The sequence below is a fragment of the Balaenoptera ricei genome, chromosome 1 (assembly GCF_028023285.1).
Source record: "Balaenoptera ricei isolate mBalRic1 chromosome 1, mBalRic1.hap2, whole genome shotgun sequence".
Taxonomy (NCBI): domain Eukaryota; kingdom Metazoa; phylum Chordata; class Mammalia; order Artiodactyla; family Balaenopteridae; genus Balaenoptera; species Balaenoptera ricei.
This window is the reverse complement of record NC_082639.1, coordinates 133956541-133971352: the sequence shown is the minus strand read 5'-3', so window position 1 is coordinate 133971352 and position 14812 is coordinate 133956541. Positions and strand designations below refer to the sequence as shown.

Sequence of the window (14812 nt, the reverse complement as noted above, 5' to 3'; positions counted from 1 at the left end):
ATCCAGATATGGATATAAACATAGATATAGATACACATACACTATACATATTGATAAATGGAATATTGCCTGCCATATCAGTAAACAAAGGATGTCACAGTTATCAGTGATTGCAGCCACCACGGGAGGGTGAGCTGGTGAGCCCAGATGGAAACTCAGGATGTGAAAATACAAGATACTGACCCCAGATAGCCGAGGTGCATATCAAAGAAATGATTTCATTGAGCCCAGACTGTTGCATCTTCCCAGTCTCAGAAAAGTGATAAATTCCTTGAGATATCTAGTTTTCTTTTATTAACAGTAATCTTTTGTTCCTACTACCTGCCCTTTGTTGCAAAACTCCTATATATCCTAGCTCCCCCATTGCCTCCTCGGAGCAGGTCTCTCAGGGTTACCTGAGATGCTGCCTCCTGGGCTTTAAATCCTAAAAATTCCCACCGAATAAAACACAACTTTCAACTTTTAGGTTGCGTGGGTTTTTTTTTTTCAGTCGACAATATGCATACAGGTATTAGATGGATGTTAAATTACTTTTTAAAAATTCCCAGACACACACACACACACACACACACACAGGAAGGAAGGAAGTATACCAGGGGTATTAGTGGTTATGCCACACTGTAAAATTATAAATATATTACAATGAGAAATGAGACTTTCCATTTAATGTAATAAAGGGAATTTAAAAAGCAATGAAGAAGAGGGCATTTTGGAGAGAAATATAGGCAGCTACCCATAGCAGAGTGATCACGAAAACGTTTCTGTTGCTACAATCCAACAGCCAGGAGTGGAGACAACAGGTACCATGGGATACACTCATCTATGTGGCAAACATCCTCATTCATTACCTGCTTTGGAAGTAACAAGCTGCAGCACAAGAGGCCTTCTCGTTACAATGCCGGACCCTCGAGGGAGAAAGTCCCTAAAAAAAAAAGAAGGAATAGATTAAGGTATATTAAGGAATTCTGATCACCTATAAATTTACAAATGAAGTTCCACAGAAATTCTAATTCTCAACCTTTCAATGCATCACATATCTAAAGAATGCTAGACCCATCTTATAAAAGAGACATTTGCAAAATAAAAAAGGGGGGGTGGGGAAGGGTCCTTATACTGAATATTAACCCACGTGCATTATCATAATGACCTCACTGGAATATGTAATTCATTCATTTAGCTGGAATTAATAAAAGTTTGCATTAAACTACTGTGTATTGTCAATTCATTTTTATTTTCAGAGAACAAGGACTTAACAAAAATATTTGCTGTGGAACTTAATCCTTAAACTCTTTGGTAATTAAAAAATTCATCACTCCATCCAGCTTCAAGATCAATATTAACACCATGAAATACAGACCATTATAAGAGGTAATAAAGGCACATTAGATTGTATCTTCTAAATACCTAAATTTTTTCTCCAATAAAAGGTCACACACAAAATGTGGGATTAAGCGGAGATAAATATTGCATATGTAGAAATTAACAGCAGAAAAAATACTGCAATTTGATTTTTGTCTTTTCTCATTCCCGATAGATAGGAGCTTATAAAAAAGGAGATTTTTCAAATAAATATTGTGTTTAAAATGGCATGTTAATATACACTAAACCAATAAAACTGCAAAGAAAGTATTTTATAATTACATCTATAATGCCACATAAATCAGTACTGATTCTGCAATGTCAAAGAGAATTCATAAACATACCTATAACACTGTTTTTAAAGACATTTAGAATGACTCACAACTTTTAGAAGCATCATCATTTTAAAAATCACAGAATTCCATTCAAAATAAATTTCTGACTCAATGGCAATGTTTCCCAAAAAGTGTTTCCAGGACCACCAGAAAGTGTTATAACCACAGACACCCAGGATCCATTCTGAACCTACAGATTCAAAATGTTCGGGGACAGATGTGGCATCTATACTCTTAACAGACTCCCGAGGATTCTGATGTTCACCATGGTTTTTTTATCGAGTCCAAGCTCGCTCTGCATGCCGCACAACAGGCTAGTGAACAGATGAGGTGTTGAGGCAAGGAATAGCAACTTTATTCAGAAATCCTGCAGACAAAGAAGATGGCGGACTAGTGTCTCTGAAAAACTATCTTATCTGGGTCTGGATGCCAGTTTCTTTCATAGAATCGGAGAGGGAGAGGTGATGAGGAAGTAAAGTAAAATGGCCATAAGTTTTGCAAATATCACCTGGAATGGCCGGCCTCCCGGAGTGGATGTGTTAATTTCTTCTTTCTTGCAGCCATCCACAGGTGGACACGGTCAGGATGTACAAAGGCACTTTGGTTTAACATTCAGGCAGAGGGGCAAGGTTACCTGAGGGAGCCCATTATGTATGATTATAATAACAAAAACAACGAAAAGCAAAGGTTAAAGTCAAAGAAACAGATCAAACATGGAGTCCAATTTAGCTCTTCCCTGTTACAGTTTGAGAACCACTGGCCTCAAGTTAGGAAATGTTACTTAACGATTTACTGGATAATAATGGCATGGGATATACTATGAGTTTTGTAGGAAAATTGACAGAACACAGCTTCAACACAGATGGGATTTCAGTAAACAACAGCTTATACAATTGGTAAAGGTCAGTGAGAATGCTGCAAAATCCAAGGCTTTAGCTCCACTAATACTTTGAAATAGAGAGTTACAGAGATAAAATTAAGCAAAATTTCCCTACTTATAACTAATTTATTTTGCAAGTGCTAGTGTAAATTCTGACAGCCTCTTAGCTAAGTTAATGATTTTACTCCTTGACTCCAAGGACTAAGTTTCATTTGGAATGTCACTATATGTAACTAAAATAGAGAATAGTGAAATTACAGACTTGTTTTTGCTCTTAAAAAATGCCACCTGAATAAATAATATTATTTACTTATCAAAAAAATTCACTGAAAAACTAAGAAGTGCTAAGAAGATGCTGTGGGCATGGGCCTGCACTAGTTAGACACCACGAGTACAAAATCTAATGGGAAGATAAAGACATACATGCACAAAGAAAACCATTAAGAAGGGAGCAGGTAAATTACACTAGAGTTCAGAAATGAGAGAGACAAACACTCTCTTTTTAAAAACATCCAAATACATGCAATCAGATACTCTTAATATTCTTCAGGAACTGTATTAGAATATTTGTTAGTTTGGATGTTTTCAGTAATCACTTTAAAAAAAAACAAGGAGAGCATCTACTCTGTGCCTAGACCTAAAAAGGAAAAGTTAATCTGAGAATCAAAACAGGTAAAGGGAAAATGAAACAAAACTCCAGAGCAAAGAGCTGGAGGCCATCTGTTTGAGTTATTAGGGCCACTGAATGAGGTTTTAGGATGTATAGATGCCAAAGATAAATATACATGTCTTAAATGTCTAAATAATGGCATTTAACAAATCAATAAAATATCTTCTTTAAGAAAAAGATGTAGAAAATAAAGAAGGAGAGAAGGAAGAAGGAAGAAAGGAGGTTTAGTTACTTAATACCTTCATGCTGGGATCTGCTTCAACTCATGCTTGTGACCATATATTTATAATGTAGATTTAGTAACAATCATTTGAACATTATCAAAGCAAAACAGAAGGTATCAAACATCTTAAATAACAAATAATTATCATGTGTTTGGCTAAAATGTAAGCCGACAGATATAGCTAACACTTTTCTCTACATTTTTATTAAGCAAACAGAACTTTGCTTTAAGAGTAATAAACGTATTCAAGTATCCCCTTCATGGCTCTCCCCAGTCCTACCTCCAACACATACATTTTCACCAAAAGTCAAAAGATTTGGTAACCAAATCCTGCTATTTTGAAGTCTCTTCTGACTTCACAGGAGTATCTGAATGCCACAAAGCACAAGAGAGAAATTTCTCTCTTCTGAAGACTGAGTGACTCATCTGGCACCCGGAAGATTCATGTCATTCTGATGACCCAGCAGCATGAAAACCATATGCCCAGCACACCCCTGCTGTGAGAGCTAAGGGGGTGAGCCCTCAAAGGAAACACAGAGGACCTCTCATTGAACCCCAGTTCTGCCACTGAATGGGCAAAATTCTCTAAACCTCAGTTTCTTTTTCTGCTAAATTGAGAAAATCCTATGAATTAAAGGAAATGCAACACATGGGAAATTTTTAAAAACCAAAGCACCACAGAAAAAAAGTAGTACTATTATTATTGCTACAATACAACCACAGGGTGTTTTCCCTGATATTTTAGCATCCTCTCGTGTTAAAAAAAAAAAAAAAGCCTTGACAATTTTTAACATTTCATGAATGAAATTTGGAGGTGAGGAGGCTCAGATCCCACCTGAACTGTCCCCTTGATATTGACCAGCTGCACTGGTTTGGAAAGCTCAGTTCCTTTTTCCTGCCTCCATCAACAGGGAGCCAAGGCACTGATACAAACAATCATGAATAATTCATTAGCCATTAAGTACAACCATCCATTTGAATTTTATTATTTTCTGTGCAATAGGTGGTTGGTTCTCCTGTAGGTACATCTTACAGAAAAATTACTTTGCTAAATTAATGCAGAAAAAAAGACTGTGCCTTTAGTATTACTGTGGATTTAAATTTGTGTGCCATTTTCCTGAAAAATGGACCTTCAAGGTAGAGCGAGAAGAGTAATCTGGAGACTAAGCAGTATTAAATTGACTCCCTTCTTTAGCCTGAATGCCTCATTTATGATTGGACTGTACAGATTTTAAGGCAGGAGTAGTGCTTCCCTCTCTATGCCACATAGCAGCTACGATTCAAATGTCTTTCTTCTCTCTCAACCCACCTCAATAAAGCATTAATCTACACAGTCTTAACTGCTAGTCTTCAGAAAAAAAGTCAATGCTTTTTCATGGTTTCCTGATTCCTGAACAAAAAGGAGAGAACAGTTCCCATGCTATGGTCTAAGAACCACCTTGATAACATTTCTTATTGGCTTTTCCAGAAACTTAGTTATCAAGAAATATTATCACTGCTCAATTAGGAAATGATTGATCTTTGGAAGCCTAAAAAGAGAGCAATGGCTGTATCAGCAAAGCTAAAAGGAATTTTCCCCCTTAGCAGCAAATAAACTATGGACACGCTTTTGTTCAATATAGATGTAATGATGACTAACCAGGTGATCTGTTCAGTAAATAAATGTCTAACATCTGCCCTTGACTGAAGCCAAGAGGTATAACTCATACCCTCCAATAAGTTAATTCATGTAGCTGATCCATTCAAAGCCAAATCATCTTAGTCTTGGGGAGGGGAGTGGGAAACGAAATGCAAATGACTACAGTAAGCATGACAGACTCTATGGTTAAGCTCCACACAAGTTGAAGTATCGATGCAAAGCAGGGAATAATCTATTCTGCTTGGGGGACCAGCCAGAAACAATTTCAGAGAGACATGAGATAAGGAGGCATTCCACAGGGGATCCACAGGGAATGTGTAAAGACATGGGAGAGCTACGTAACACAGAACATTATGGAACTGTAAATATTAAAGAAAGGTCAGAATGAGGTGGAGAAGTCTCTGGAGAAGGAGGCAGGAGGAGACCTTAGAGGCTTCACTTGTATTTTTTTCTTCCTATGAAAACAGGAGAGCACTGAAGAGTTTTCAGTGATCAGATTTACAGTTCACTGGCGGACTCTACAGAGAATGTTGAAAAGGGAAAACAAAAGACAGGGAGACTAGTCACTAACCTGTCTAGGTCACTGAGGAAGAAGATGATAAAGGTTATTCAAGGCAGTGATAGTGAAGATGGAGAGAAGACAACAGAGAGAATGGACAACTGACAGGACTTAATGATCACTTTGATGTGGAATGAAATGATATGAAGGAGTTAATAGCCACCAGGATATTTCTGGTTTGGGAAGCTGATTGAATAGTGGTGCCACTGACCAGAATAGGAAATACAGAAAGATCTGATTATAGCTGATATATATATAGTATCTACCATGTGCCAGGCATCATTTTCATTTGATCTTCATAACAACCCTATGAGGTAGATACTATTGTTATTCTCACTTCACCGATGGGGACACTGAGGCACAGAAAGGCTACATAATTTTCTCAAAGTCACAAAGCTAGTGACAGATCTAGGACTCAAACCTAGAAAGTGTGACTCTAGCATCTGTGCTCTTGAGCATTAGACTATGCTACACTGTAAAAAAAAAAATGGGAGAAGATGAGGATATGTTGACCTTTAGATACCTAGATAATATCTAGATTAAGACAAGTACATAGTTAGACTGAGCAACTGGAACTTAGGATAAAGGTCCTGTGTAGAGATAATAATTTGTGAGTCTTTATTGGAGCAGGTTGTTGAAGCCAAGAGAACAGATGAGTAGGAACAGAGTGGAGAAGAGTGATGAATATGGAGTCTGGAAAATACCAATACTTAAAGAGCACCTGAAAGAAGTAGCACTAACGAAGAGATTGAGAAGGAGTCCCCAGAGCAATAAGTTAAATACCAGAAGTCAGAGGTATCCCAAAGTCACACTAGCCTCTTAGACATCTCCACTTAGATGTCTCAAAACCAGTCTCTACAATTCAACTCATTATCATCTATCCAACATGTTTCTCCTCCTTTATTCTCAATCACAATCCACATCATCAGCATCCATACATGTCAGCCAAACCAAGTACATGGAAATCATCCATCCACCATCTTCCTCTGTCTTCACGCTCCACAATGGCCACCAAGTCCTGCTGATTCTACCTTAATATCCCTTAAATGCATCCTCTCTTCTCTATTTCAATCCCCGTTCCAGGTGCCTCCAACTCTCATACAGACTACCACAATAATCTCCCAATTAATTTCCCTGCATCCAATTTGAGCACCCTCCAATCCAACCTCAAGAGGAACATAAGTCCCATCACATCATTCCCAGACTCTAAATCATTAAATGACTCCCCACTGTCTTTAGCATGAAATCCAAACTGTAAACAACAACAAAAAAAGTATGTCTCCTAGTGGAAGTTTCAGTGTTCACCTGTGCTCTCAGGCACATTCCTTGGCATATTCCATGCTTCCCTCATGGGATGCTCTCCCCCTACTTCTCCATCTAGTCAACTCCTACTTAATCTTCAATACTCAGCTCCATATCACCTTCTCTGAGAATATCCCCCTGTATACCTTCTTTGAAATCCCCCTGTACATGCCTCTACCTAAACTCTCAACACACACTTGTCATACTGGTCTATTTACACATCTGCTCCCTCATCCCCGTGTTCCTCCCAGTGTCTCCTTCAGTGCCCAGGTATTATTTTTAACACTTGCCACCTACTCTCTCAGGATGTTTTCTCATTGCCCCATATATTCAAAACATGGAAGGAAAACATGCCCATATCTGATTCTCAACAGGCAGACAACTAAGTGGCATTTTACATGGGCAGAAAGAACAGGCAAGATAACTTCTGATTTACCAGTAATTTGCTGAGGTCACTGAAATTAATATTTTTATTATGAATGTTTAAGAGCTAACAGTATTCACCAAAGTACACAATACAGAACATCAGGGAGGCAAATATTACTGAATGTCTGAAGACACAGAATAGAATTTGAAGGAAACAATATTTTTTAAAATCCAAGAGCCAATATACTTTTAAAAATCATTCCTTAAAAACAGAGAAGTCTCTTCTAAAAATTATCCTCAAAATGTAATTTTATGTGTTCCAAAACAGTCCCTGTAGGATTATTATCTCACAGTCCTTCAAAATGATAACTCAATTTTAAAGAGAGAAAGAAAAAGAGGAAAAAGACGGAGAGAAACAGGAAAGAGAAACAGATAGACAGGTCACTGCCAAATACTGTTTACTCCCTGCCCCAAGAAGGACTGAGGTCATGTATTCCACACACTGAACACAATGGCACTGTTAAAATGGCTTTGTGTTTGCATGCCCTAATCTCAAGCTTTGCCAGTCATTACAATGCCACTTTAATTGCTGAAGGAAGTAATTATGCCAAAATCCACACATTTAACTGGAAATTTTCCACCAGAGTTTCCTTTTTCCCCTAAATTCTTGGCACACAGTAAGAATATTAGCATTTACTGATTTGTAAAAGATCACATTTTGGGGCTATCATTTACTCTATAATTTGTGGTATTCAATAAATACCACCATCATTTTGTTTGAAAAACATAGTTGCAAATCCAAACGCAAGAAACACAGTGCTTTTATTTTTTTTACTAACATCTAAGAAATTTCAATATTTACCTTTCATTCACAAAACTCAGAATTTCTAAGCAATATGTTTTCATTAAATATAATTAACCAGTAATTAATGGTTCCCATTGCAATATTCAAAATGCAAAAGTTTCTGAGTCAGAGATCTGTAAACTGAAGGAAGAAGCCAGTTCTCAGTTTACAAATACCATGTGTTCTCCCACTAGGAAATGCTCTCAAAAATTGAATGCCTTCATATGTAATCCACTTTATTTACTTATTTACAAAGTCAGTTCAAGAATTTAAAGCACCAGATTAATAAGTCCCAGCATCAAGTAGAGGCACTTAGCTGTCATTCTACTTCAAATCACAGATTATACCTTACCCTGGGTAGCTGCCGTGCAAATGAATGACAAAGGGATAACTAAAGAGACTGTTAGTTGCCTACCCAATATCCATTTGCCAGTTATTTCTCATTAACAGAATCCCAATTTTGTTGAGAATGGCAATGTGCCCAACTTAAATAGGTAAATAAATAAATAAACCTACACTTCACAGCCTCCCTTACAAATGGGGTGTCCACACAATTATATTTTAGTCAGTAAGATATAATTAGAGGTTGCTGAGTGACATCACAGATAGTTCCTTTGAAAGGATCTAATTTAGCTGATGTGTACCTTTGGCCCTACCCTCCTCTTTCTTCTCCCTCTCAGTTATACATGATAGCAGAGCTGCAGCAACCATCTTACATCACAAGGCAACCTTGAAGAAGAAAGCTATGCACTAAGAATGGCAGAGCAAAAAAAGACAGAGTCCAGAATAGTGATGGCATTATGAGTCACTGAACCAGCCTTGTACTGCCTAACAAATAGAATGAGAAAGAAAAAGAGAGACAGCATGGTTTAGACATGTTTCTCAACTTTCTTATTTACTACTGTGCACACAAGAAGCCTTATTAGACACTTTCTGCATTAATTTCCTCCCATTAAATTTAATACCACAGCTGTACTATAGTATATGTACTGCATGTACATCTATGCTTTATACATAAAAAGAGTAAGTTTTTTTTGATCCCCAAGAATCAATTTTTGCCCCCTCAGGGGCAATCTCACCCCCATTGAAAATATGTACTACAGATCAAAGAAAAATAAGAGAACCCAGGGTGCTAAACATTCAGTTCTGTTGGCACCCCTTCCTGCAGGGTTTTTAAGAGAGATGTGTGGAAAGGACAAGGTCAGACAGCCTTTGCCTCAAACCCCAATATATTCCCTTCACAACCCTGAAAACATGGGCTGGATCATATGTAACCCTCATTTGGCTAAGTTAAGAGGCAGGCCTAAAGCCTGGCTATCAAAGAAACTGAAAGGCGTCCCGTGCCCCTTTTTCCATGAAGCCCATTCATGAACCTCAGACCTCTGTACTTTGACACCACAATGGCTAGGAAAGGCCCATGTGTGGAAGACCACACTCAGTGAGAAACAAGGGCGAGAGAACACTTATCCAATGACTAGGGCAAGGCTGGTCTAGGCAGCCCACTACAACCCCTCCCCTACTAAGGCATAACTTGGAGAAATGTGGCCCAATTACTGTCCTTGGTCCTGAATGTGTATTACAGGTTCCTTGGCAGGGGGATGGAAGGAAAGTATGAATTAGGGTAGAAACTTCCCTAGCCAATACTGTACTCTCTGTTTTCACTTTTTCTGAGACACTGGAAGAAAAAATTATCCCAAAAGTATAGGTCATTTTCTCCACTAAAACAAAACAGAGAGCCACAGCCACACCATATAGTGTTTTTGTCAATGGGAACAAGATTTCCAATTGTCAAGGACAGCTTTAAGTGGATCCTTGAATCCAGTTCCTCCCTAACACTCTAGAAGCTTCATCCATTATTCTCCCTCACAAATCTTTTATTAACAGAACATATGGTTCTCAAGTGACTTCACACTGATTTCAGACCCCTGTGTTGACTCCTCTACCACAGAAGCCCTTACCCAATGCACCTTTCTTTACCCATCTCACCCTTAAAGATAGAATGTTGGCAGAGCTTCCTATGCATGGCAAGTATTTCCTGATATGACAGTATATTTAGATGCCCCTCCTCTTTACTGCAAAGTACCACGAACCCCAGTCACATCCCCTCTCCTAGACAAGCTCCCTACGACAGGAACCTCATTTCTAAACGCCAGTGTTTGGCATAGCACCTGGCACAAAGAACGTGCTCAGTGGTGACTTGGTAAACACATAAAGTCAGCATTCTAGGAATGAAAATTAAATTTATTGGGAAGATAAATTTTAAGGGGTGACTTTTAAAAAATAAATACACATTCATAATTAAAGATATAGGTATCATGTATGTGTTCTATTGTTTTATTTTCTTACCTGAAATGTGTTTTTTCTTGTCTGTTTAATTGACTTTTTCCTGTCATCCTATATCATTGATTACGAAAATTTTAAAGATCAAAGAACTAAGGAAAAAGAAAAGTACTCAATATCTAATAGATGATTATATATATATAAACAGGAATATATATATTTAAAATACACACATAATAAATGTTTAGTTATTTCTTATCTTAGAAGTTACCTTTGAAACTATATTCCCAATGAAAGTTTAGGAAAAATACTTTTAATAGCTCCAAGTCCTGAAATGTACTAAAAGTAGCCAGTGGAAACACTTAACAGAGTTCAATAAATTCCTTCTTACTATTCAAAAAACTCTGCTGACTAAAGAAGGCATATTAATGAATAAACTTAAGAATTATTTTCTCTATCTACTCTTCTCTGAGTATACCCATTAGACCATATTGTTCATTTGTATATGTCAAGAATAATATGTAAACTACATGTCCATCAACAATCAGTAAACTGAGAGTGTGTAACTAAGGTGACCACTTTTTTTACTGTCCAAATTATTTGCTATACTAAACTGCTTGGTGGCTTCCTTCTTTATTTAGAGTATAAAGCACCTCAAAGTATCATTTGTCTCAGCAGCAATGTTTCCTCTTTCTTGTAAGACCCAGCAAGCTTAATTTTTTAATTAATTAATTAATTAATTTTGGCTCCGTTGGGTCTTTGTTGCTGCGCACAGGCTTTCTCTAGTTGCAGAGAAAGCGAGCGGGGGCTACTCTTCGTTGCAGTGCACGTGTTTCTCATTGCAGTGGTTTCTCTTGTTGCGGAGCACGGGCTCTATATGCACAAGCTTCAGCAGTTGTGGCACGTGGGCTCAGTAGTTGTGGCTCACGGGCTCTAGAGCGCAGGCTCAGTAGTTGTGGCACACGGGCTTAGTTGCTCTGTGGCATGTGGGATCTTCCCGGACCAGGGCTTGAACCCATGTCCCCTGCATTGGCAGGCAGACTCTTAACCACTGCGCCACCACGGAAGTCCTCCAGCATGCTTTAAAAAACGAGCACACACGCTTTTGAAAATTTAAGAAGTCCAAAGGAGAACAGACCATTAGGTTGAAGATAAAACAATCAAATCTGGGCTTTCCTGGTGGTGCAGTGGTTGAGAATCTGCCTGCTAATGCAGGGCACACGGGTTCGAGCCCTGGTCTGGGAAGATCCCACATGCCACGGAGCAACTAGGCCCATGAGCCACAACTACTGAGCCTGCGCGTCTGGAGCCTGTGCTCCACAACAACAGAAGCCACGATAGTGAGAGGCCCGCGCACCGCGATGAAGAGTGGCCCCCGCTTGCCGCAACTAGAGAAAGCCCTCGCACAGAAACGAAGACCCAACATAGCAATCAATCAATTAATCAATCAATCAAAAAAAACAAAAAACAAAAAAAAAACAATCAAATCTGACAGAATCTACTAAAAAAATAAATGTTTAAGATAGCATTTAACATAGGAAGCAGAACAGAGAGATATAAATGGAGTAATTATTTTCAAGTCTGAATTTATCTTTACTGGAGTTTTATTAGATAAATAATATAATAATTATGTCTGTGAAATGCTTTTAAAGACTTATTTTTAAGGCAGTATAGCATGGTGGTTAAGAGCACAGATTCTAGCACTAAAATGCCTGGGTTTAAATTCAAAATCCACTGCTAACTGGCTCAGTTTCCTCATCTGTAAGTTGGGGTGGGGGTGGAGATAATACAACCCTTTACCTGCTGTTGGCCAAATATGATAATGCAACTCAATTTTTTTCTGATTTGAGAAACAGACTCCCAGACACAGAAAACAAATTTATGGTTACTAAAGGGGAAAGGGGGTGGTAGGAGTTTGGGATAAGCAGATACAAACTACTATATATAAAATAGATTAAAAAAACAAGGTCCTACTGTATAGCCCAGGGAACTATATTCAATATCCTGTAATAAACCATAATGGAAAATATGAAAAAGAATATATATATGTATAACTGAATCACTTCACTGTATACCAGAAACTAACACAACAATGTAACTCAACTATACTTCAATTTAAAATTTTTTTTAATTTTTTTCTGATTTGAGAATGGTAAAATCATGCATGAAACTTACATTGTGTAATGAAATCTGAAGCAGCACCCTGAAATCAAACAGGCTAATATATCTAACACATATTTGCTACTAGTATATCTATAGCAAAACAAATGAATATTCACACTAACAGAGATAAAGACAAACTGTGAAAAACCTCACATCAGTCAGGTAAAGTTTGTCAGTAAATGAGTTTAGGTCAATATAAGTTTTGCCAAATGAATTACAAAAATATTTAATTTTCAGAGGATTCTGCATTTTGAAATCATAGACAGGAAGATTGAAGTACTTATAGTAACACTTAGCACATAGTAAGTGGTCAAAAATGTTAGCTGCTATCATTATAACCATCATCATCATTATCATTATTTTTAGCAAAAATAGTAGTAGTAAGTTATCCTGAAATCTATTTAGTAATTAATTACCCAAATTTGTTTCAGAACATATATATATATATATATATATATATATATATATATATATATATCCATAGCAACAAGTATCTTTGATGATCTTTTGCTAGCCATAGGCATGTGAATTTAGGGTAAACTAGATTCAGTTTGTCATACTGAAAAGTTTTGGGTAATATGAAAAGGAAAATATATCAAAATAAACACCTATAACTTTAACCTTTTCAGCTGCTTCCTGGAAACTCATCAGCTATCTAAAGACTATTCTCTAAGAGCTCTCAATATTGTTCTACTGTTTTCCACAATAAAGGTTAATGCAAAACATGGAATGAAAGCTTAAACCAACAAACATTCTCCAACTACAATGTGCTCAATTCAAATACAGAATGAAATGAATCCCCTGGCATCTAGAGTATTCCACAAGCGTGTTGCAAGTTTTATTTCTAGCCACTTAAGAGCACCAGTGAAAAGAGCTCAAATACTTAGAAAAGATTTCCATTCTCATAAGGAGAGGCATTTATTAGCACTTAATGGCCCCCTTTCATTGCCTTTCCACAGATGTATCTCTAATAGTTCCAATTATAATTTCAAGTAACAAAACCAATAATGGTAAAAGTCTATAGTTCAGTGTGTGCATTATGAAAAGAGATCTTTAACAGCACAAACCACATATAAAAGTATATGACAACATGGGATCTGGGTAGACAATATCACAAAAAAGAGAGGAGGTGGTATAAAAGAGCACTGGTCAAAAACCCAGCTTAGGTTCCAGCTGTGACTTCAACACATCATTTAATCTATAAGAGACTCAGTTTTCTAGAACATCTTTAAAATGTGAGGACTGAACTAATGTCTGCGAACACCTCTGCCACTTCCAATGCTCTATCAGTCTCTGATGTTAGAAGTAAATCAACATACACAGAATCTAATCCCATCAGTGGCTTTCTAAGCAATCTTTCTAAGGCTTCCTGTTTTCACTTCCACAACTGGGGATATTTGTATCCAGTTTAAATCCAACGAAGGCAAAGGATTATATCTTTTATTTTCTCCCTACTACCATGCATGGAACATAGCAGGTACCCAAAACTATTAGAGGAAAGGACAAAAGGGAGGAAGGAAGGCAGGCAAGAAGAGAGGAAGAAAGAAAGGAAGAAACGGATTGGCTAAATAATTTATTGTGGCTGGAGCATTGCATGGAAGATGACAATGATTAAAGACAGCTTGGAATATGGGTTTCTTACTTTTAATAAAGATCATATTAGGAAATTTTAAATTTAGAGAATATACTATATCAGAAAATATTACAGAGATAATACCTATTAAATGCTTTCTATCCTCAGAAATAAGATGCTAAAAAATTTAATGTGTGATAGGCTATGTAGGGTTATGTATTTATGAATTATTGTTGTAATACTTTAATGGAGCATAAATTATCAATATTTTTTCATTATTAATATTTTTCCTCATTGTTAGTTTTTAATATCAATATAGGTAGAAAAATAAATGCCAATCAACTGAAAATGAAAATACTGAGATTTGGAAGTGAGGGAAGAAAAGATAGAACGAAATCTCTTGATTCACTCGATGGAAAGTAGCATGTAGCACAAGAGTTCTAACATTAGCACACAATATTAACAAAATAGAAGCACTTTAAATCATTTAATTACATATTTATGCAACTAAATCTATTACTTTTGTTAATGTGAATATCATAAATATTCACTAATAGTCACATGCCAATAACTCAAAACTAAAGTGAAGTTTCAGCTGTCACTCTCTACAGTTTATATT

The 14812-nt window shown here is 37.0% G+C and overlaps 1 protein-coding gene across 9 annotated transcripts in view; it reads right to left on the bottom strand.

The window, feature by feature from the left end:
• Positions 1 to 14812, bottom strand: part of DNM3 (dynamin 3) — a 576309-nt gene that overhangs the window by 479065 nt on the left and 82432 nt on the right. For all 9 annotated transcript variants that reach the window (XM_059936430.1, XM_059936401.1, XM_059936392.1 and 6 more), the window contains exon 2: positions 849 to 922. In XM_059936430.1, the coding sequence (XP_059792413.1) occupies positions 849 to 922 (74 nt within the window). The remainder of the gene's footprint in view (positions 1 to 848; positions 923 to 14812) is intronic.